Source organism: Athene noctua, chromosome 10 (genome assembly GCF_965140245.1).
Source record: "Athene noctua chromosome 10, bAthNoc1.hap1.1, whole genome shotgun sequence".
Lineage (NCBI taxonomy): Eukaryota > Metazoa > Chordata > Aves > Strigiformes > Strigidae > Athene > Athene noctua.
Genome location: NC_134046.1, coordinates 23,942,922 through 23,968,326, shown reverse-complemented (window position 1 = coordinate 23,968,326; position 25,405 = coordinate 23,942,922). Strand labels below are relative to the sequence as shown.

General features: G+C 43.5%; 1 protein-coding gene across 1 annotated transcript in view; it reads right to left on the bottom strand.

Moving 5' to 3' along the window:
* Positions 1–15,014, bottom strand: part of FGD3 (FYVE, RhoGEF and PH domain containing 3) — a 111,326-nt gene extending 96,312 nt beyond the window's left edge. Inside the window, exon 1 of the mRNA XM_074914287.1 lies at positions 14,579–15,014. Coding sequence (XP_074770388.1) covers positions 14,579–14,726 — 148 coding nt within the window. The 5' untranslated portion in view covers positions 14,727–15,014. The remainder of the gene's footprint in view (positions 1–14,578) is intronic.
* Positions 15,015–25,405: the final 10,391 nt, after the last annotated feature.

The window sequence follows — 25,405 nt, the reverse complement described above, 5'->3', positions numbered from 1 at the left end:
AAAGATCCAACCCAGGCTTTTGGGGAACCTTAAAGGTGAACCTCCCAAGTCCAGCAGGGCTTTCCAGTCAGTTCAAATAATGTAACCCTCTTTTTTTTCAGACTCCAAATAAAATCCTCAGCTGCCCCAGATGAGGTAGGGAGAGACAAAAAGCTTCAACAGATCAGAGGAAACAAAGCCAATCCTCTTCTCGACTTTCTCAATAGCTGTCAGAAGTCCAACTGAGCTGATGAACACCAAAAAAGCAATTGAGACCTCACGGCTCAATTCAAAGGTAGCTGATTCAGTCAGATTAAAGAGCAAGTACTGTACACTAACATCTAAAGGTTCAGTTGTTTAAATTATACAGCGTCAGTACTTGAAACAGGACAAGTTTCTGGTTGGCCTGATTAAAAACTGTTAAGTGACTAAGTGCAAATCATGGTCTGCCTAAAAAGTGCAGAAAAAGCTGAAACAATAGTTACTCAAGCAGCACTTCCCTGCAACCTCCTAATTCTATACCCAGTTGTTTCCAGTGAAATCTAAAAATACTTAAAAGTAGCTAAAGTAACCTTAAAGGTAACCTTAAAGGTTAAAATATTTATGAAAAATAAAAAAGTAATAATAATCAGTATACTGTCCCATGCACGTACCCCTGGTGCTCCAAGGTGAAAACATGGTCTTGCTATTAGTCCTAGGAGGATAAAAAGCTCCTAACTCTGCATATATGATAAGAGGAGCCCCTCCTCCATGAACTGCAGTGCAGCAACAGTTCCAGAATCAAGTTGTGTTATGGCTCAAGGCACCAGAACGTCTTAACGCTGTGCCAAGTAAAGCCACTTCAATGTGGTGTCTTCATACTCCATTAGGGATTGCAAACCCTATGTTTAGGGGCATGGAAAGAAGCTGAGAGATTTATGAGAATTAGCATGGCTGTATCTAGAGTTTCCTACAACACCCACTTTTTCCAGTAGAGGAGCTCTGTGGTCTTCTGAGGACTCAATTAAATGCCATTTTATTCAATACAAACAGACATAACTCCACCACGGCACCAGCTTCCAGCTAAAGAAATCTCCTGACATACATCTTAGAGATTCCTTAAATACACATCTTTCTAGTGTTGCCTTTATTGTTGGTGCCAAGTATGCTGTCTGCCAGCACAGTAGTAACTCGGGCTTGCAATGTGTGCATGTGGGGCTGGGGGGTGGGGAGCATTCCTAACAATATTAACAATTAGGGGTTTCCTGCAACACCAGCAGAGCACTGGTGAACAGCTGCAGAAATGCAGAAAATGAGAGCTTTTATTCTCTTAGACTTGATTAGCCATTATAAGATGCCAAGACAATCTCTGCAACCACTGTGACTCCCTACAAGACACTCCGAACTGCTGCAGAGGGGTCAACGGTTGAGAGTATTCCTCACTGAACAAGATCACTGCAAAGCTCCTTTCTTTGACAGAACCCACATCTCCCCACTTTTCAGCATCCAGCATCTTACTTTTCTCACTGCCCTCGTAAGTATATACATAACCCCTGAGCCACTGATCATATTATATTAATTTTTCCTCATCTCCCAAGTTCAAAGAAATCTAGTCTTTCTAGATGTACCCATGTCTTCATAAGGAGAACCGCAAATGGAGCCTCTTCAACTAATTTCCATTGTAATGGACTCACACCCATCTGACAGAGGAAAATGAAGGGAAAAAAGAAAAGAAGTTTTGTTCCTACTTTTATTTTCCCACTGGAACAGAGGGGTGTACCACACAGTAAACATCTGTCCCTGTCATTTCCTGCTCTTATTGACCAAAGTCCATCATGCAATCTCAATGATAATATCCGTATCAAGCCTGTAATCAGAAAGTGGAAAAGAGAGTAGAAAAACAACTTATAATAGCCTGTTTTTTTCCTAATGATATTGATATGCTAAAGAAAATTAACTGTTAAGCACGTTAAACACTGACATTATTTTACAATCTGTATCCTAAAACACTTTTTAAAATAACTTAAGGATTGCCAAACATTTGAACACAAAGGAGAGAAAACCCATGCCATCAGTTGCAGGGAACTCTAAATTTGTTTCAGATCTTTGAGCATACTTATGACCTAAACCTGAGCAAAACAAATACCAATTTTCTTACAAAGCTGAATGTAACTGCAAGGGAATACACTGAATTCCAGTAAACACAGAAGAATCTTTTTTTTTTCCCCCCGACAAGACACTGGTAGATATTTTATCTTCTGTTGTACTAGGTCTGCTTAGTATTGTAGGCCACCTGCAGCACTAAAAAACAAGTGTCAGTGCTTGTTTTTGAAGTGTCATCCCAAAAACCGTGAAACTAAACATGACTGTGCAGAGAGTGGAAAGCATTTCACTGTTTTTAATAATCCTGGCTTATGAACATTGCAAACCCACTTTTAATAGGGGGTTAGCCAACCTGAATTGGGAAGATAATGTTCTTTTTCTAATGGCAAATCCATCCAAAGATGTGGCAATGTATAATGCAAACTAAAGCTCATATGGCCAAGGATCATACTGCTTAAGGAGCACTCCTAAATTTGGGGACTAGAAAAAGGAAACCATTCAAATTTAAACACAAATAGTTATTTTTACACAGTCAGCATGACAGAAGTTGAGGAAAGGAAGAAACTGCAAGTGCTTGCATTAACCTTCTGGAAAAGTTATGGCACTGGGAATGGATTCGAAAGCAGGTCTGCCTGATGGAGCGTGAATCTGCCAGTTTGGACTAAGTATTTAGAAGACCATTGTCAGTGATGAAAAACAGCCCGGAAGGAAGGAAGTCATATTCCTGATTGCTCTCAAGAAATGATTGTGCTGAAATTAATATTAAAAAGAAAAAAAAAAACAAACTAAAAACCACCCCACAAAACAAAACAAAAGCCAAACCAAAAACCACATGAGATTTAATTTCAATAGTCAACAAAAACTGAAAATGTATTTAACTTGATTTTAGCCCTTATAATCAAACTACACTGAGAACAAATTTAATGGGTAGACTTGGAGAGAGAAGTTACACTGACTCATTCAGACCAGCTCCAAATAAGAGACCAGATACGTCGATATCTTTAGTTAATATGCTACGTATTTCAGCCAGGGCACAGCACCAAATACTGTCATTATCTAACTTCTACAAACACTTCTAAGCTCTCTAAAATTCTGCTTGTGTAAATCCAAAGCTGAGTCTATGCTACAAACCCTACATAAATCAGACTTTATCATGACTGCCATTAAATAAACGTAAAAATAACAATGCAGAAAAAAATGCAGACTTCCAGTTTTTGTTGGTTTTTGTTTAAACAAACTAGCTCAAATCCTGCAATTGTGAGATCCAGCAAGGAGCTCTCAAAAATACATTCAGTGTATTTTAAAAGTGGGGGGGAATAAGAATCGGACACTACAGTTTAATCAATACCAACAAGTTTAAAAGACTCCACACACCATTTTGAATAGGCCAGCTGGGTGCAAGGAGTGGGGACAAATTCAAGAGTGAGTTGAAGAGTCGGCTAAAGATGCAGCAACGCTTTTTGATCACTAAAACACAAAACCAATAAAAGTCAGAGCCAAAACAAGAAAGTGTAACAATCTACATCCAGTTTCCACACATTCCTAACAGAATAAACAAACCTATTTGCTAAATGCAGTCCTTATCAAGAAAAATTTGGTGAACTACATTTCTTTTATCCTGGATATAATATACAGCATTAATTACACATTCATTCAATAGACACACTTTCACAAGTATTACCCAGCCATAACAACACCTAAAAATACACAACAAAGAAGCATCATTTTAAGCAGAACTCTGCATATAAATCTAACAGTTACTTGAACATCACCACCAGTATTTCCAGTTCAGGCTCCCTGTTGGATTTTTCAAACAGATTCCCTTTCTTTAGTAATCTCTAAGCTGAGCAACACTCGTCCTGTACTGTTTATCCACTGACATAATACATCCAAGAAGAATCAATACCCATGCAATGTACTGCCTACTCGGGCTGTTCAGACAAGGCTTTCTCTTGCTCCACCCTCTGTTAATCCCTTTAAATTCGACCTCCCCTCCACATCTGGCAGCAGAAACATCAGGGGTAAAAATGCAAAATTCCTTTGAGGTGTGTCTTTTAACACCAAAGTTGCTGAAAAACTAAAAACCAGAGCACTCTGCATACTCTGCTTCTAAGTGAAATGAATGACAGTCGTCTCTTTTGCATCATTGAACCAGACTGAAAAAATAATGATCTTGATTTTAAGGTCTGCCATATGCTTTCTTAGCAAGGAGACACCACTGCAGTCATGATCACCAACTTAAAAAAAACTTAAACAACCGCCAGATTTTCAAGTCTTAAAAAAATAAGCAAACAAAACCAAAATGGAAGTTACAGAATCAAATTACATTTTAAATGCTCCCTTTTTATAACTGTGCTCCCTTTAAAAATTCTAACCAACATTTTAGAAATAATAACCTCAGTGGTACTCCACCAAAAAAAAGGATTTTAAGGCCTTCAGTGTAAACTGTTGATTTTGCAGTATTTTTAGAAACTAAGGCACATGACATTTAGACATCTTTAATGCATTTAAAAAGAGAGATCAATATGGAATATCAGCTTACTAATCAAATGGATATTAGATGAAGCCTCACCTTTTTTTCTCTACTATATGGTGAAAAAAAAAATCTGTTTTCAGTGCAAAGTGCCTCCTCAGGAGGGCACCTGAGAGATTCCCCGTAGGATGCACAGTTCTATGGATTGACAACAATGATCAATCTCATTATTTATCATATCACCACACCCAGAATTCTGCAAGCTACACCCAGAGCCTACATGCTCAAGTCTGATAATATATAAAATCATTTTTTCCACAGTAAAATAGAGTAACATAATTTCTGGGGGAAAAAAAAAAAAAACAACAACAATTATGCAGTTATCAAAACTAAACGCACATGATCTATCTAAACCTCAAAGTTTAGGATTTAAAACCAAAAGTTTCAGAGGGCTGAAAGTACAAATGTGCATTTTTGCAATCTGGCCACCAGAAGGATCTGAAGATCAATGCTAAGTGTTAGCCTATAACTGTAGCAACTCAGTTTGTATTACAGACTGTCAGCCAAGCAGATGCCACAACAGAAACTGCAAGATGTCACGAGAGGTGAGGGACCAAGAACAGTGAGAAATGGAAAAAGCATGAGGGAGTCTGATGCTGAGCCTCATCGGTAGCACACGAGGGTTCCTCAGTCATCCTGAAGCAGGGCGAACAGGTGACCAGGACTCAACAGGAGTTTGAGGTTCATTCAATGAAGCTGATAATAAATCAGGAAATAGGAACTGGCAGATTTGGAATATACTCTTAGAAACTGATACCTGTGTGGTTGGGAGACACAAGCAATGTAGGTGCAAAAGCAGGTGCAGTGGAAATCAAACAGCCAAGTTTAAAACCTGTGCTCTCAAGATTTAAGATCTTTAACAGCATTTGACCGAGCTATTCCCAAATTATAGGCAACACCTACTGATCCTGGGTTCTGAACCTCCATCAAACAGAAAACAAGACATCACCCAATGAAGGCTCTGCTTCCACAGATAGTCATTAAGACCCTGCTCAATCTTCAACAGTGTTTTTGTTTGAATCCTAATTCAGCAAGGAGGTAAAACGGAGCATCAAAACAGTGCACATTGTGTCCCAGTTGGAGGCAACTTATCTGCAGGTTTCTTACTGCTTTGGGAGAGTCGGCTTAAATTCAAAGTGCAATGTTTCGCCTGTGCACACAGCAGCAGGGCTGAACATCCCCCACCTCCCCAAGTTTACTGTCAAAATACAATGTTTTAACACTTCAAACATACAAGTAAAACAGAGGCACCGCTCTCTATATATTTTCGCAACCAGAAAAGAACCTTTTTTATAATATATAACAACCCTAAATCTGTTACCAGCCATAAGAAAATTTCTATTTCAGGAGAGGCCAGGAGTTCTGCAAGTTTATGAACCCTCCAGCTTTAAGACACAATCCATTTTTTAAACAACTGGGTGTGGGGGAAAAAGAAAAAAAAAAATAAAACCACTTCTTGGTGCCAGCTATTCCATAACCATTCACTACAAAATTTTTCATGGCTGAAGCAGCAGCTGTGGCCAGGGGCAGAGCTTGAACCCTGGACTAGATGGACAATTAATTCAACAGTTCCTTTACCCTCAGAATTCACTTCTACAGTTTCTTTGTCCTAACAAGAGGATTAGCAATTTTAAAAATAACTTTTGGGACTTGCATGGTCTGGAAAATACAAAAAAAAAAAAATTAATCCTTTCAAGTGAATAAGAAAAGCATCTGTTCTGCATTCCAAGTAAAGCAACTTTTTCAACTGCACAACCATCAAAATCAAGCAGTCATAACTCAGACCAACAGCCCAATTCCAACAACTCCAGACAGCAGGGATGAGACAGGGTTTTTTAATTACAATTTTTTTATTTTACTATTTTGAGGAAATCTTACTCCCCCCTCGCTGTGAGCACTCGCACCTCCATTAGCAAACAGGGAATGGCAAGGCATGTACTTGCTTAAGTTAAGAAAATTTTTAAGAAATTCTTTTTTCAACTGTATAATAATTAGGGGGGGGATTATTCCCCCCAACTTTGATATTTGGCTCTGCATTTTTACAGCCGAGAAACAGGCTGTAAGAATTTCAATAGCAATTAGTAAAACAGATCCAGGAGGGCTCAGCAGGCAGCACTGTTTGCTCCTCCATGGGAAACTTCACTCCTAGTGAACGACTCCCACAGCCGGTGGGAGCGATGCATGGAGGTGGCACACCTGGCTCCAACAGGAAATTGGAAAGCTGAGACTTTCCTCCAGGCAAAATGCATCCACCTCCAATCCAAGGCTTTGCACATATTCCACAAACAGGGGGAAAAGGGGGAAAAAAATTTAAATAGAAAAACCATATATGCTACTTCAATGCAAACCGTAACAGTTCCAACATGTAGCTATACGCCGCTACAGCCCGGGGGCGAGGGCTTTAATCAGTGTAAGTTACTGTAGATTCCACCATGGCTCCAGCAGAACTGTATCAACCAACACTACAAATGTAGCTGTGGGCGCACAAACCCTTCTTCTGCCAAATTTAAGAGGGAATTCAATACGCAGTTTGCCCTGGCTTATGCATTCGGCTCTCCTGTGCCAGAGCACGATCCCCAGCGCTCCCGGCGGCCTGTGCCGGGGCCTTTAACCCAAGGGCCACACCGCTACCGCAGGGCTCCACACAGCCCCACGCGGTGGGCAGGTGGCCGGGGAAAGGAAGCTACATCAGGGCGCAGCCTCTGCTGAGAGCCATCATGAGAACCTGACTGTTTCTCCCACAAATGGTGTGAGAACCGAGTTCATTCTATTTTTTTCTCAGAAACTGTGCAGCCAGCCCAGGACATGCTGTTGGGCGACAACTGTAAAATCTAGAGACAAAAATACAGGAGGCTGAGACCCAGTGATATTTTCGTACATTGGTTTTGGGGGAGATCACTCTCTCCTTTGACTTATTCGTTCAGTTCCCTGTTGTTCTGTACCCTGGAGAACCTTTCTTTCTGCAGTGTTCACAGGTTAATTTCAAACAGTGTTTTGTACAGGTTTCTTCTTTTACAAATTTCAGATTTCTTAACTAATTTTGACTTTAAAACCCTCTTTCTTCAAAATCACTTCCTACAACCCCTTCAAAGTTTTCTGCATTGTACTCACCACTTTTTCCTTCTCCTCCATCTCAATCTTCATTTACTTCATATACACTTCATTTACTTCAGTTTTTACACAAACATCCAGCATTTTGAAGGTGTAGGTGAAATCCAAATCACAAGCACCCATCAGATGCATAGGGCCAGTGGCTGGAAATACAGTATCTCTGTAAATCTCATTCTGAAATAGAGCAGTGTTTGTGGAGTGACAACCAAAATACACTGAGCAGGTGATTCCTACTAAACATGGCAAAACCGTATTTTGAGGCTTCTTGAGGCTTCATTTCCCTGCTCCTTCCCCAGCCTCTATGTTTGGTACAGTAACTTTCACCCTGTTCCAACCTCAAGGCCCAAAATGATTGCTGAAGTAGCAAGAATCTCATGAATGTAAATATTTGCTCAGGGTTAAGTTACCAAGAGAGCATTTTTGCTCAGAGCCTGCAAACTCAAAAAGAAAGAATAAAAAGAGGCCAAGAGTTTAAGAAAACTAGAGCCCAGTGTTAAATTCCTTCATTATAGTCAAGACACCTGCCTGCTTTTCAGAAGTCTAAAATAAACAGGAGAAACCTCTGACATCCAAGCGATATTTCAATGTCTCCCTGCCTTCCAAAAAATACTGGGACTACTAGGATATTTGGACTTTTAAAAATCAGATTCTTTAATACGAAGGCTGGTGGCCTCCAGATTGCCACGATGACCTGTACAGATGTGTATGCTACATGCATACACTGTACTGAAATGCTCTGTCCAAAGGATAGTGGTTGGGCTTGCAATAACAGGCTGAATTCTAACCAGAGTCCAAAGTGTCTGTGTTTTAGCCTTTCACATTAATTAACCAGGTTAAAAGTACTATAAATTAACAGTAGAGGTAGCTACGCTTAAAGCAGTGGCTCTGTATGCTTCGGCAACAGTAGTCAAAATGCTTGAAGAGAGAAAAATGGCAAATACAATGCAAAATTGGTTCATTCAGCAGTCTAGCATAAAAATAATCTCTCCCTGAATCTTCTTTAAGACACAGAATTTCTAGGAAGCAGCATCAAATCAGTCTCTGAAGAAATTCAAGAACTAGAATTATCTTTCAAAAGGCATTTAAAAATATAATTTCAGTAATATAATTATTCATGGCCATAGTGAAATAAATTTATGAGGACCTACAATGTTCAGCAGTTCCTTGCCTCTCACAGCAGCTGCCAGTGGTCTGCTCTGTCCTTCTCTGTTAACACCCTGAAGATTCCGTTGTTCCAAGAGATGCCTTTTCCTACTACTAACAGCAGATTTGAAGACCATGAATTGCACATTACTCCATTCACTGCCTGATGACAGCTTCTTACCCAGCATCAGGAGCTTGCTTCAGAAGCAATACTTCCACCACATTGAAACATACCGTAAAAGCCTGTGCAATTTAAAAAATTAGAAACAGTATTCTTGCTTTTAATAACACTGAACTCTCTAGAAAGCCACCAGCATTTAAGACACAAAGGACAGTAACGGTTAACACATTTCCTCAAGACAAAAAAGCTCCCTCCACAGGCTACTGCTGCCCAACAGAGTACAGAGTGGGACCCACGAAGGTCTGTCTGCCAAGCGACAGAAAGTCTGGACTTCCCAGTCCCACCACTGATGCATGTTACATCATTCAGGCAGCACCAAGTGTCTTGAGGCAGGAGAAAAAACCCATTTTAGTACTTCTGCATCTTTTTTATGCTGACAGCTGCCTGTCAAAGAGTCATGGGGTTTTAGAGTTCATAACCAAAACACTAATCATACTAAGAGGAGAAAGAGAGTGAGAGAAGTGTCCTGGCCGTAGCTGAAGGGTTATTCAGGCAGCCTGGCTCCGAGGCAGGCACCTCAACCCTCTGTTAATGGAGATTCTGCAGGTGATGAGTTGACGGAATCACCCCTCAGAGCCCCCCCAAAGGCCCTGCAGGGAATCCTGCATGAGACCAATGAGGTTATACTATGTAAACAACCTCCTCTCCCCAACCTTCCTGCTCAATTCCTCACACAGCCCTCCCACAGCAGTTAAATCACTGCCTTTCTGTCCCACACCAGGGTCTTAAGCCTGGCCAAATAATGAGTGAAAACCAGAAAACAAGGCAGCAGCTAATACCAATGAACTCTGAAATACAATTTCATTGCACAGAAAGACGAAAATTGTCACAAAAGTCAGTGACACCAGAAAAAAAAAAGCAGAGAGAACTGCATTTTGAGAGGTAGTAGTCAGGGACTACAGAGGCAATGTGCTTTAAATAATGCCATTTAAACTCAGTAAATTAACTCTGAGAAGCCAGGTCACAGCTGCATACCCTGAGGATTTCCAATAGAAGTACATGGTGACTACTACCAGAAAAAGCAATGGCCATACCAGTGAAGGAATGGAGATGAACATCAGGCTGTTGCTCCATTTATCACTGCAGCAGAGGACAGCACACACTGGCATTTCTCCTCTGTGCTGGCTGGTATAGCATTTGTCCAGTTTCAAGGTAAAGAAAACACGCAGCACTTCAGTACCAGAAACTCCCAATGAAAAGCTAGTACACATAAATGGAAAAGCCACGAACTGTGAAATAAAATACAAAGACCAACAAAATTTTAAGACATTGCAAAGCATAAAATGCAAATCTGGTTATACTAAACCTCACTTTTAGGAGGTGGCTAGGGAATGGGAAGGAGGAGAGTAGAGGGAGGGGCAAAAAGTTTCACTGGAAGCACTTTCCAGTGTACCTCCACTATTGTTTCACCGACAAAGGCCTTCTCAAATTTCAGTACTCATAACCTCCAAACCAGCCAGTTTCATGCCATGACTGGCTGCCTTCTAATTACCACATGCTCCAGAGAATGCAACACTGATCTGCAAATAACCTATTCCCAATTTCATGTGGATTTTCCCAGTGGAGGTCCAGGCCTCAGGGGAACCAGGCTCAGTGGAGAGTTCAAAGGGGTTGCCAGAAGACAAGAAAGTAGACCAGACCTGAGTGCTGATGGTGGGTATGTAGCATGGCTTGAGAAAGAACCAGCTGAGAAATTCAATGACACTCCCTCATAATTTCTCTTTCCTCTCTCTCACTTGTACCTCAGTCCACCTTATCTCAGGCTATCTCAAATTCTCTGTTTTCATATCTGAAAAATATATAAAGTTACTTTTTTACTTAAAAGGAACTTTCAACTAGTTCAGAGAATCTGAAGTAAGAGACATATTTTGCAAACAGCATCAATATTCATCATTATGCAAGAATTGTAAACCAAGGTCTCTCAAGTGAGACAGAAATTAATACCACTGTAGTTATTACTACATTTAATCAGCCACACTATTTACTTCACTCAGACAATTTAACATCTACATAATCAATAGCTCAAATCTCCAACACAGTATCTGTACCCAGTCCTGGGAGCTACTTAGGTTTTACCAGGCCCCTCTTAAATAGCTTCACTTTTCAGTATTCAGTAAAGGAAAAACATTTTAAATGTTTACACAACAGCTTGAAGAAGAAAATGAATCTTACTCAAAACCATTTTTGAAGTTTATAGCTTTAGAAGCCAGTGTACAGTCGGAAACAAAGCATTAATCACATCATTGTTGCATTTACACTCTCTGCCCTCCCAGTTCTCATATAGGCCACTCAGTCATACCCACTAACCAAAGCAAGACCACTTGCACCAATCTTATTGATGTCTGATAATCTTAACAAGGTTCCTAAAACAAGAAAAGATACAAACAAAACCCCCTACATTCATTATTTTTGAGCTGCATCAGTAGTAACAGTCAAGCTCCAGTCAGGAACAGCCCTTGTCCATGGAGCTGGACACTTTACAGACACACGGGGAAGATAAAGCTGTTCCCGAAGATCTCCTACGGAAGTCAGTTGTTCATTTTTCATTGAAAACCAGTGGGAAACACACAGATTTTAGATAGCATTTCAGAGGGCAGCAGTTCCCAAACTGCCCCATCTCACACAGGTTGTTCAAGAACAAGGCTTCCCCAAAACCAAACACAGCAACCTGATCAGGGAGCTCGGAGTAGAAAACCCTTTGGATGCTTTGAAAAACCCAGCCACAAAGCGTGCCTTGAAAACACTGCAATGCAAACAATGCACAAGTAAGAAATCACCTTGGATTCTGACTTCCCAAGTCTTTCCCTCCTGGTGCCCCTGGGTTTCGACAACTCACTTCCACTGCTACTCACCTAAAACGGTCTTCCTCGTTCTGGATCACACTACGAAGCTCATCCCACACAAAAAGCCACAAGGACCATCACGACTGTATTTCGATTCCACCGCTTTTATTAGTTTGAACCTAACACCCTCTCTTGCATCTCTGAGATACTTCAAGCTTTTAAGTCCCAACCTCCTCGCACATTATCACGTCAGTCGAACTTTGGCGTCTGGGGGACATCCAGCAAGAACTCTGCAGGTCAGTATGGCATTACTACCCCACACTGGATTTCCTTAAGGAAAGGCCAACCTAGTATCAACCCCCTGTCTTCCTTTCCTGTCTCTGTGGAAGATTACTGACAGGGCTTGCATATGCACATTTGGAAAGAGGCAGAGCTCCTCAGCGGAAAAAAAAGAGTACTGGATTCATTTTCAGCAAGAGTTTTAGACACACATTTAAATGCAAGGAGCTGCACCAAAGAGGACTGGACAACAGCAATTCCAGCTCCGTGCAAGAATCATTTGAGCCAGGACTACACAAGCAGGGCACATTTGATCAAAGTCACAAGAGTGAGCAAGCTCAGCCTCTACAGACTTCCATTAGATCACCACACTCTAGGTGCCATAACTCTGAAAACACAAGTCTCTCACTGAAGACAACCACAGTCAACAAAACTACATATTCACACATATGGTGGGATACGAATAGCACCTATCTACAAGCATCTAACACAAGAGAAGAGCCTCGACTTCTGTAAGTAATGGAGAGAAAGGCTGCTGACACACGTATTCCAGCTCCTGCAGGCCCCAATCCATGTGGGAGGACCCATCTCAAACTTAATGTAGTGAAGATTGGTACCCGAGTAGTTCAGGAGGTGCCAGAAGTCAAACTGCCTGAATATCCCTGGATCCAGGGCAGATGGGGAACCTCAGCAGCAACTCGGCATCATCTTTCCTGGGCTGATCCAGCCTTTACCTATCCAAGAAGGCAGGCAGAGAACTTCCATTTTTTAAAAATAAGGATTTGTTTATTCAAAAGAAAGAATTCCTTCAAACTCAACTTCATTTTTTATAATTTTTCTATAGCTTTATTAAGATGTACAAAATAAAGAACTGGGTCATAAACAAGCTAAACCAGGAACAAAACCAGCTTGCCTACTTTAGGGTATGATTTTATAAACACAGTTCTGCTAGCATGAGTATGAGCTGTATAACTAAAACATCCTAATAGCATTGTGAAAACTAGCTTTCTATTAAAAATAAACTTCTTATACATTGACAGAAGTATTCTTGCATTCTTTATTTGTCACCACATACATCCCATTTACATTCTGTAGACTTCTCCACTTGGGCAACAAAATCAATTCTGCTTATTAACAATTGTCAATATTGTCTCTTCCACTCCTTGGTGCTGCTGCGTATCAGGCACTGCAAGAAGCGGTTAGTCCCAGATTCTTTTAAATCGCAGAGCCATTTTCCTTTGTGTTAAAACTCCCTAAAGCTTGCAAAGAAACTAAGGTAGAGTATATCCCTTTAACATAGTTTAACCATAGTTTTGGAATGGAAAATGTGACTTAGGTACTGAGGTTTAAAAAACAGCTATGATGTATGCAGCCAATTTTCTAAACATGAATCTCATAACGTTTTTTAGGGCGCCTTTTTTTTTTTTTTGCATGAGAATGTAGAGCTTACATGAGACAGCCAGCTAAATGCAACAGACCATTATAGCTCAGAGGTTTCCAATTTGCAACTAGAAATGGTTTACATTATAAGTACTAAGAGCTCCAAAAGGTATTTAAAAAGGAGAGAGTGGAGAAAACTTAGCATTTCATAAGTGCCTAAATATGGGCTGGCAGGAAATAAATTTGATCTATGCAGTTAATAATAGTCTTACCAAAATAAGTATTTAACAGAACTGGTTTTATGTGGTTTTAGGAGAACTAAAAATATATTTACACAGCTCAGTACTGTATTTACTCGAACGTGCAATCTCTGAGCATTGTCAGCCCCGCAGGGACGAGGCTCTCCGAGGTGCCTGGAGACAACCACCCAGGGCTCGAGGGAAGCACCGCGGTGTAACTGCCCGCAGCAACGCGCCAGCTCCACCGGGCAGCGGCGTCTGCCAGCCCCGGCTGCGGAGCCCAGGCCCAGAGAGGGCTGGCTCGTCCCCGCTGACAATGGGACTGCCTCACAAATGCGCCAGCCCCCTCGCGGGAGAAAGAAAAAAAAAAAAGTTAACCACCACCCCGACGCGTTCAGGCTCCGTTCGGCCGGGCCCCCGCCCGCGGGCCAGCCCGGCTCCCGCGGCGCCGACGCCCCGGGCCGTGCCCGCTGCCCCGCGCAGGGCGAGGGCGGGCGGGGAGGAGCGCGCAGAGGAGGCCGCGGCGCCGGGACCGCGCGGGGCAGCGCCCGGACGAGGGAGGGGGCGGGCGGGGGGCGCAGCGCCCGGGCGGGCCCCTGCGGCCCTCGCACACCTGGAGCGGGGCAGTCCCGGGGAGCGGCCTCCCGCCTCGCCCCCCGGAAAGACCTCGCCGGCGCGCCCCCCCCCCCGCCGGGACCCCCGCCCCGGCTCCCCGCGGCCCCCGGCTCCGCCGAGGGGGACAGCCTGGCGGGCGAGCGGAGAGCGCGCTCGGAAACCTCTCCCCGGGGGCGGCGGACGTGCCTCCGCCGCGGCAGCCCCCCGGGGCGGGCAGCGGGGCCCGGTGCGGCGCGGGGAGCGCAGCCCTTACCGTCCGGCTCCATCTGCTCCCGCCGCCGCGCTCCGGCGCTCCCCGAGCTGCTGCGAGTGGGGCCGGGCGGCGCGCCGGGCCGCGCGGTTACAAAGGCGGCCGCCGAGCGAGGGGGGTGGGCTTCCTCTCCCTCCCCCTGCAGCTGCATCGCGCCATGAGGCGCCGCGAGCGGGACGAGGCGCCCCCAAAGGCGGCGGCGGCGGGAGGCGCTCCCGGAGCCGCTCGGCTCGGCCCGGCCCGGCCCGCGGGACCCGCCGGGAGGGAGCGCGCTGGCTGCCGGGGGACCAGGTGCCGCTCCCGGCCCGGGGGCGGCGGGGGAGGAGACCTCCCGCCCGGCCTAGCACTTCGTTACGGCGGGAGGCGGGGGCCGCTGCAGGCCGCGGCGGCGGGGAGGGGAGGGAAGCGCACACCCCCCCGCCTCCGCGCCAGCCCGCCGAGGGGCTCCGGGGGAAGGAACGTCCGCCGCTTGCGTGGCCCCCGGACAGCGCTGCCAGAGGCTCCCGCGGAGCCAGAGCGCGGCGGCGCGGACAGAGGGGCCGGTGCTGCCGCCGGCCCTCGCCGGGGGGGCTCTGCCGCCGGCCCGGCAAACGGGCAGCACATGCCTCGGGCCGCCCGCGCGCCCCGCGGGGGGTTCTCCCTGCTGTGTTGGGCAAGAAGTAGGAGGCGCGCCCAGAGCAAAGCCCAAAGTCCCGTTGGAAGGAAGAGCGAGGGAGGCTTCGAACGGCCACGGGCTCCCAGGGCAGCTGCTGCCGCCGGGGCTGAAAGCTCCTGGTGCGGCCGCGTGTGGGGAGGCCCGGCTGGAGCGAGCGACCCGGGGCCGCGGAGGGGAGAGGCGCAGGTACCAGCCCTGCCGTCCGGGCCCCTCAGACAACCACCCGCTTCCCACCTCCCAGAAACACACCCCAGGCCCTTTCAGGGCTTCTTCCCAAGTCAGAGCAGGAGCTGCCCCCCTGGGCGCTAGCGCAGCTGAGACGGAGGGCGATGCTGCCCCTCAGGGGCGGCGGCTCCATAACGCGGTGCTGGAGAGTACAACCTTCTGCCGAGCGTAAAACCCGGCCTTCGCAGGTGAGCTGCGTGTTTGAAGGAGAGATTTCTGAGAGTGCGGATGGGCTGAGCCCAACTGGGGGAGTTTCAATAAGGCCAAATGCCGGGGGCTGCCCTTGGGCCACAGCAACCCCCAGCAGCGCTAAGGGCTTGGGGAGGAGTGGCTGGAGAGCTGCCGGTCAGAGAGGGACTGGGGGGGGTGATAATGAGCCGGCAGTGTGCCCAGGGGGCCAAGGAGGCCGATGGCATCCTGGCTTGTGTCAGCACTGGCGTGGCCAGCAGGGACAGGGAAGGGATCTGAGCCCTGGGCTCGGCACTGGGGAGGCCGCCCCTCGCTGAGTGGGTTCAGTTTTGGGCCCCTCACCCCAAAAAGGCCATTGAATGACTCGAGCGTGTCCAGAGAAGGGCAACGGAGCTGGGGCAGGGTCTGGAGCACAGGTCTGCTGGGGAGCGGCTGGGGGAACTGGGGGGGTTCAGTCTGGAGAAGAGGAGGCTGAGGGGAGACCTCCTGGCCCTCTGCAACTCCCTGCCAGGAGGGGGCAGAGAGGGGGGGTGAGTCTCTGGAGCCAAGGCCCCAGCGCCAGGCCCCGAGGGAATGGCCTCAAGCTGCCCAGGGCAGGGTCAGGCTGGCTCTGAGGAAGGATTTCTGTGCAGAAGGGGCTGTTGGGCGTTGGAATGGGCTGCCCAGGGCAGGGGGGGAGTCCCCGGGATCCCCAGTCACTGCTCCTTAACTTTCCCCTGGAACAGACAGCTTTGATGTAGGCCCCATTATGAAAATAAACTTTTGAGTAACTTCAATAGTGTGGTGGAATGGGAGAATATTTTTGTTTCATAAGCGTTGTAACAAATTTCATGAAATAGATTTCTTTAATTATTCCAGAACGGTTCTAGAGTAACTTTATGAATAGGGTCCAGTTAAACCAGAGTAAGAAAGCACATTTATCAGTAATGAACCAACATGGATTTCTTGATGTTACTTTTGAAATCCTACATGTTCCTTTCAGAATCCTACCTCAAAGCATTAATATACATATGCAATATTAATATACAAGTAACGATTTAAGAGATTAGGCTCCCCACATTTATTGCTGTACTAAACAGTTATAACTCCCTGCAATTAGTCCTGTCCTTTAGGACAATGAAGCAGATCATCTCCAAAGTACTTTCACCAGAGCAGATCTCAGTTTACCAACTACTGCTACATGATATAGAGGTATTCAGCAGCAGAAACAAACTTAAAAATTGTTGAAAATTACCCAGATTCTTTGCTCTCAAGAAAGCAAGGTCCATGCTGTAAAGCGTAAAGCTGAGACAAACTATTTTAAGCATGTAAGCATATTTGATATAGCACCAGAACACCAAATAACCTGATTCATCAAAAGGATCATTTTATTCCCTCACTCTAGCCAGCATTTTGGGTTGATTTTTTTTTTTTCCCCTAGAGAATTAGAGCATTTTTTATTGTAAGTGCTCTCTTACAGTCTGGGCATTTGCAGTATTTCATTTGTATCTTCGACCAGAATTAGCTGGGTAATTTTGGAGAAAGTTTACAATTTAAGCAAACATTAAATTGTAGCCATTACGTTTGGCCAGCTAAGATTGTAACAAAGGGCCAGTATAAGTTTCTTCACATCTAAGAATAAACCATTTCTTCAACCAAGGTAAGTAATCTGAAGTCAAAGAGCAGTTTCAGTAGATGAGCACAAAGAAAAGAAGGGCTCTTTTTTGCAACTCTGCTAGAGATTTGAAGGAATAAAAGCTACGGAGAAGGTAGGCTGACAGTACCAGCAAAAAAAGCAAAACAGTACAGATCTGGTTTTAAAACAGGAAGGTGTTTGCTGGGACACTTCCTCTGAATATTGTGACTTTCCCACCCCTGAATTGAAAAGCATCCAATTCTTTAAAAGCATGAGGAACAAAACCTGGGATTGTGCTTTGCGGCACGGTTTATGACTCCTGAGTAGAAGCATAGGACTCAACCTTTTATTGAGTTGCAGGCTGTAGATCCATATCCAGCTCTGTTCAGCTCTTTCCTCCTAACCTATTTCAGGCACCCAAGCTGTTTCCCTTTGGTGTCTCATGGAGGAAGCTGTATTAGGAACAAGTCCGCCTTGTCAACATTTCTGTCACTTCTGCTGTTCTCAGGCTTAATAGTGAAGTCAAAGCTTCTATTAACTAGATTAGAAACTGATTAGCAATCTTCTGCATTGAACTGGATCTTGATGAGCACCTTAATGTCTTAGTTTTATTAAACCTTATTTGGAAATGCAAACTGCACTTTGTACCCAGTATAATATACTTCTTTCCTTTAAGCTTTGAAGCACTGGGCGATGTCCACTGATTGTTGCCTTTATTGTGGGATATTTTTTATTGTTTTCAAACCCTTGATGTCTAATGCACATGTATGCAATGGTAAGAGAAAAGGGTCAATAAATGCAGTGTAAGCAGTTAGTAAAGTTCACACAAATACTCATTCTTTCTCCCCCCAGAAAGAAAAAAGTTCCCTGTCATATCACATTAAAATTCTTTTACAAGAAGAGCTCCCTCAACACAAATTAATTCTCCCTCATGGTAGGCTTTGCAGTTAAATAAGGATTACCATTGCATGTCCAGGAAAGATAAATCTAAAGAGGGTAAAAATAACCTTTTATAGATTTAATGAGACATTGGAGACCAAGAAACTAAAGCTTTGTAAATACATGGGTTTTGTCTGACATGCTTTTCATGTAAAAGATGCATGTCGTGTTCTCTTCCGGATGATGTAATCCTCAGGGTGACCCTCATGTGCTTTTGCCATCATATGACACTCTATTGAATATACAGAGTTCCTTTGTGTACAGAGTCCTTATTTGTAACTCCCAGAATTTTGATCAGAGCTTTTTTATTCCTTTCTGAAGAGACTACTTTTCATTTGAAGATGAAGATTACCGTAACATGTCTTTTGATTATTTATGCAATCTCATTTTCATGACTCTGAAATTGACCCTTTTCAACTGTAGAGAAAGTAATGCTTTATTTCTCATTCACAATGAGATTAAAACACCAACTGCAATAAAAAATTTAAAATTTATGGCAGCACTGAAACTGATTCTGTTGCTTTCATTTTAAGTTTAAAAAAAAGGGAAAAAATGATTCATCAAAGGTAGCTTTCAAGGGGGAATTTCGAAGCTGAAACCCTACTGAGGTAGGGTTTGGGGGTTTTTTTAATGATACCTTAGGCAAAAGCAAGTTTATTACATACTCACCAACACCAGTTACCAGAGCAGCCAGGAAACCAGAGGAAAAAACCACAAAACAATAGAGAGACAAAAATAAGAAATGCAGATATGAGTAAAGCCGTCCTCCATTCAGGACACAACTCCTGTAGCAGCTTTTATGCTCTGGCATAAGATTTTTATAGGAGAGTGGAATAGTCTCTATTGTATCCCCACGTCATAAAGGAGTTGAACTTAAATATACTAGGGCTTGTATTCTGGATCAATGTTAATTCTACTTAATAACGAGGCATTTCAAATCCTTTCTAGTTTCACTGGTATTCTTTATACACTGGCTTAACAGTTTTTTTCATATAAATTGATTCAGATGTTCTTAAGGTAATATACATCAAAGTTGTTATCTGGATGCTCTGAAAGCAGAAGCAGGTTCATATCACAAATAATGAATGATCAGAGTATGTCACTTCTTCCCGGAGTCTGATCTTCACAACTAAAAATGTACTTCTTGGAGTCCCCAGGGAGGGCAACAGAGCCATTCTTCATCTTTTCAATGCTGGGCTGGGGAAAACAATGATCCTGCTGCCCTTACCTGACAAATAACACCGAGCTACAAGGGTGGTGGATCCACTTGCTTTCTTCTGTGCCTCTGGTGTAAAATGAGGGTAGTATGTAACGTAAAATGAGGGGACTCCTAATATCCTGACCAGAAAAGCTACACTTAATGTGTGACTATCCACACTCACAAGAGAGAATGATGAGAATGAGGAGGTGTTACTGACCTCTGTAGCTAAAAGCAACATGTGTGGCAGCCAGCAGACTCCTGGTCTCTTCGTGAGCGTCTCTGCTAGCCGCAACCAGAATACCAAGGCTAAACTTGTGACAGAGCACAGCAGTGTTACAGAAACCTCTATGCATATATTAGATTCTGTTTACTGTGGGTTTGCATTTATATTTTTAGATTTCTGAAAGCTGTAGACTTGTCAGATGTGGATATTTATCTACTGAATTGGGGATGAACTCAGTGACCCAGAAGGTTCTTTCAACTCCCATGTTCGTAATTTATTTTGTATCACACTATAAAGTAAATGGGGAGTTATAGCTTGTCACCATTTGATTAAACATTTCCAAACAACACTGACTTTCACACTACCCTCAAAAACAAGATAGGCTTTATGAATTGAATCATCTGACATGGCACAGAGGTGATATTTTTCAAAAACAATGTCTTTCAGGAACATAAACTCTACTATTCAAAAGGAAAAGGACAGAGGTACCTAAATGCTCTGAGTGTTGAGCGGGATTTAGATTCAGCTTTTTCAGGAATTATTAGTTACGTATTTAAATAATCTAAAGGGCGCTGTAGATTTTACTCCCAAGATTTTTGTAACCTAAAATCAGCCAAAATGAGATTTTGTTGGTTTGTTGCTTTGATTGGAGAGGTACTAAAACTGGAATATCTGTCAAACAAGAGAAGGAAGTACTGTTTTTCTAGGCACCATTAGATTACAGATTTACTCCAGCTTTGGCCTGAAAGAGGCTAGAAATGTTGACTTTTAAGACAACACACATGGTCTGGCAAACAATAAGGTTTAGCTTTCAAACAGGAAGAGAGAATTACGGCACTTGATTTTTGTCACCCTGGTCACTGTTAATCTGGGTTCAGAAACAAACACTGGCTTATTCTGAATTTTGGTAAAGGCATTCTCATCTCCTTTTTTCTGTTGCTCTTAAAGACATCACATCAGTTACGTAATTATTCAGTGACTTATGGGTGACCCTGCAAATCTGTTGAATCCAAAATATTTAGTAGAACATATTTACTCTGGAAAAGAAAAAAAATCACCAACATAGTTAGCACAATATTTATGTAATCTATTACTAAATCATCCAGAGTACAAACATATATCCTTTAAAAATAGATTATCTTCGACCTTCCATTAAACTACTAAAAGGTTCTCATACAATAACATTCTTGAATGTTCATTTATAAAAGTTTCAAACCAGCCATCATCAATTGCTCTCCTCACAGACCTAGTTCATGTGTTATCAAGATCTTGATGAACGCAATAGTATCAAGAATTACCCACAGCTTGCTCCTGCAGCCCTCAAACCTGCCCTTACAACCACATCTTAATATGGTGATAATCACAGTTCTGCCCAGCCCATGATTTGGCTTAGCCAAGTCATAAAGCAGAGGGGGAGAGAAAGGTCTATGTGTAGCTCCTGCCCTGCAAGGATGTGCCTGTTTTCTGTCATATGAAAGATCTTGTGCCACATCTGTCCCCAGGAAAGCAGGTAAGTAAACCCGATTTATTAAAGCACAGTCAATTTTCATCTCCTGTCTTCAAGGAGTCAGATGGCCAACCCTCTTAAAGAATTCATTGGGGAGGCTGAATCAGCATAAGCATCTTATGGGACCTCTTCAAAAACAGCTCTTGAAATCTCATCTAATTTATATACCTGTATAAAGCCTGAACTTCCTTGAAAATCAGAATATGTGAGTGGCTTTTTAGCCAAAGAACTTTTAATTTCTAGATCTTTATCTACTGAATTATATAGTGGATTTAATTTTTACCTTGTGCATACAATTTGGATACACTTAATAGACAAAAAATGTTAGACTATCTGTTTTTCTTTATGCCTATATTTTCTTAGATGTCACTGTAATGAGAAAAGGCAAGCTTTAAGTAGCATGGTCTTAACTAGGGATCCTTTTGTTAGGCTTAAATATACCAACCAGTCTACCACATGACTTTACTCATGAAAGAAAAAATACAAATGAAGATGAACTACAAACCCAAAAGTGGACTTTCTTTAAATCTCTGAGAAAAATCAAGTCTTTCCTGGAGCCTTTAATTGTTAATTAAATAACAGAATTACTTACTATTTTTGATGTAGCAGGTCCATCTCCTGTTGAGAAATTACAACAATTTTAGAAGGTATTCCACTGGAATTAGTTACTGTAGTTTCTACATTAGCACTAGGCAGCAAAACTTCATAAACTAATAAAACTAGGCTTTTCATTTCAGTACTTAGAATTCAGTCACCTGGACCTCAACTTGCTGAATTTTGTTCTTCTTCCCATTATTATTAACAACTGAGTAACCTATCACAGACTCTTCTCCACCAGTGTCCAGAAGGGAATAAAACATGGCTGTGTGCAAATCCTTCCTGTGAAAGAGAGGACGACCCCACCTCTGTGAAGACTGAACCATTAAAAAAGGGAAAGGTGGCAGCGTTAGTTCAAGCCATTAAATTTAGGTCCTTTCTGTGTTTATCAAATTCCCCTGAAACATTCTTAAGCCAGTTTTTGTCCACATCTCTATGGACAACCACATCTTACCATGATTCAGCAGCAAAGTTTCACCCCCTTTTGCTTGCCTTCATACCTTAATGCTCCCCGCTGAAGTCTAGGTTTTCATACAGTCTTATTGCAGAGACAGGCTGTTTGATACTGGGGGTTATCTTTTACTAGATGATAAAAGCATCTATGGCATTATTTCTCTTTTGTGAAGAGTGATAGTAACCAAAGGTACACCATGAGTTCAGGCAGAGTGCAGAAGAGAGCAATCAGCTAGACACATCTTTCTTTGTAACTTTTCTGAGTAGTTGATCATGTTGTGTTCAGACACTGGATTTTCCTGCAGTCATCGAAAAAGAGGAAAAAAAGATCCGTAAGTAAAGAAGTTGGCATCAAAGGCATAAAAAGTAGGACACAACATTCCATAAGCAAAGCTATCCTACCCCTGAATGATTCAGTGCATGGCAGAGCCCTGGGCTGACACCCTTCCCAAAATGTATGCTGAAGCAAGCTACAACAGAAACAGCAAGAAACAACCAATGAGGAGATCAGAGATGCAGGAATTCCCCATCATTCCTTAATGGAAAGTAGCCTGGGGGTGGCAGGAAGACCAATGTACTTCTCCCATCAGCACAGCAAGAGCAGATTCCTGGTTCTCTGACTCCTAAAAATAGCACTAGACCCCAAACAATGATAGCATGACAGGGAAGAGAGCCAAAGCACAACAGCTTCTATAAAATGCCATATTTAAGTTTTTCTATCTGCCATGTATGTGTGACCATGCTATCCACTAAGTAATGAGATTTATGATTTAATAGCTTTAGCTTTGTTCCTCTCTGGAACTCTGCTATGGGACTTGATGTCTGCTTCAAGACCCTCTGCAGTGCTCGCCTAGCTTCTTACCTTTCACAAACACCCTGTGCAAAGTGGTAATGGTGGTAAGCAGCGAACTGAAAATATGTAGAAGTACTCAATTATTTGCAACCACCTCCCCCAGAACTGGCCACGGCCGACTCTACTCACCCATGATGACACCTTGGCCATGCTGGTTTGAAACAGTGCTCTCAGACTGGATTAAGGATGGGAAAGTGGAAGATGCAGGCTGAGCTCTCGCTGGTTGACAACCACTCTATCAAGCCTGTTGACCTAACGTGCATCTGGAAACGTAGCTTTTGCTGGCCCACAACCCATTCCTACTAGGCATGAAAATTAGCAGGCAGAGCAGGTTCCTGGTGATGGCAGGTCCAGCGCAAGCCCAAAGTAGTTCGTTATTGTGGCATAGTGACAAATGACACACGCTCAGGAACCAAGCTGAGTTACCAGAGGGGTGCAAACAACAAGAGTTAAAAAATTTCTTCACACTTGTGGTTCCATTTATTGTCTATCACGTGACTCTCACGGTACTCAGTGGTAACCCTTCATAAAGCGGCATGTTCCAAAGCTGCCAAGCTGGAAGCTTGTCAGAAGAGCAAGAAATACATTCAAGACGAGCTGTGAAGAGCTACGGGGAACACTGCCGGAGCTAAACAGAGGGGAAACTAGAGGGGAAGCAAGAGGAATTCTTGAGACATAAGTCAAATCTTTTAGTGTAGAAGAAACATGACAATTTTTGCTTTGCTATCAGCTGGCATTTCCTCTGCAGGCACCCACCCACCCAAGCAGTGTGTGCGGCCGGCGCTGCTGAGCCGCCTGTATTGCGCTGCCATCTCGTGTTTCCCGGCAGAACTTCTCCAAAACAAAGCAGGCGAATTGCAAGCAATGATACCGCATGTTCAAGCATAACAAGCGTGTCCCTTTTAAATTTTTTACCCTTTAGTTATGAATGGAAGCATGTCACATAGAGCTGCAAACTGGATACAAAGCTTTTAAGTGCTTATTGCGGGAACATACCCTTAACAAGACTCCCTAGAGCCAGAGAGAAGGAATTAGGAGGCCATCCAGTCTTTTTCTCTGCAAGCTTCATGGTTTTTGCCTTTTAAAATATTTGAGTGTTCTACAGGCAAGGCCCCAAAACCAGCCACTGGCACTGAATTTAAAGCATTGGCACTTGGGCTCCTATAGCTCGTTGTGGTTTTTATTTTTGTATCTTGATATCTGGAAAAGAGTTCTTGGGAAGGTGGGAACAAGATTAATCTCCTACTCTGGATTCTCCACCCTTCCCTTAGACCACAGTCAATCTTACTTCACAAAGCTGAGATTACAAAGAGAGCTGTTCCAGACATTTAACAGTTCTGTAATAACAGAGCATGAGGGGGCCGAACTGGAAATTTGTTGCTTTCAGCACAAACGCCACATAGAAGAAAAAACAGCTCAGATCATCAGTGGTGGCCAGATTCATAAAGAATACAATTTAATAGACACCTTTATATTGTCCAGATCCTCCAGTCATGTTGCATAAACCGATCTGCTAGTGCAAATTTTAACTCATCTGAGCAAATTTATGCCTTCATTTGCTGGACACTAAGAATAAAACACGCAGCCCAGCAAGGCCAAAGAACAAGCATTCCTGTCAAGTCTTCAACAGGCAGATGTCCCGCCTAGCAAGGACTTGCACTCCTGTTTCCCCTCTAGTCTCTTAAAGCTCACTTGGAAAAATTTTCTTCACATTACTTAAACCAGTTTTAGACTGTCCAGTATAAACAACTACACATGAAAATAATTGTACGTTGTGTCAGGAGCCCTGTAATCACACAAGCCCTGCAACCTTTTTTTGTGAACATACCACCACAGCAGACTTAAAACAGCATCTGCACTTACACATTTTAGCCGTGTGCACCGAAGGCTAAAGGAGGGACTGCTCGTGAGGCCATTGCAGAGATACACGCTCTAAATGAGTAAGGCAGAGCTGGGCACTATGTGGTTATCACAGTGATAGCACAGCTCTAATATTAAGTTCTAAAAGGTTCAGGGACGGACTGTCACACTTCCCATACCAGTCTTGTGGCTCCCTCCCTGTGGACCTGTCCTGCACTGCCAAGCTTTCTTACCCTTCTGTTTCACTCTATCCCTGATTTTTTGCACAGTTTCCAGAGGGTACTGAGGGTTGCAGATCCCCCAGCCCCCCCCAGGGACGTGTCCATCACTAGGATAAGGGATCTCAGTGTTCAGGCTATTTTAGCTTTGGAAGCTGGTACTGACACAGACACTGACTTGGCTGGAAGCTTTCCATAGGCAGCTGGGGCAGCAAACTTAGTTCTCTTAATATAACAACATAGAAACTAATTTTATTAAAACCATGTTTAAAAGCAGCCTAACCTAAGGCTAGTC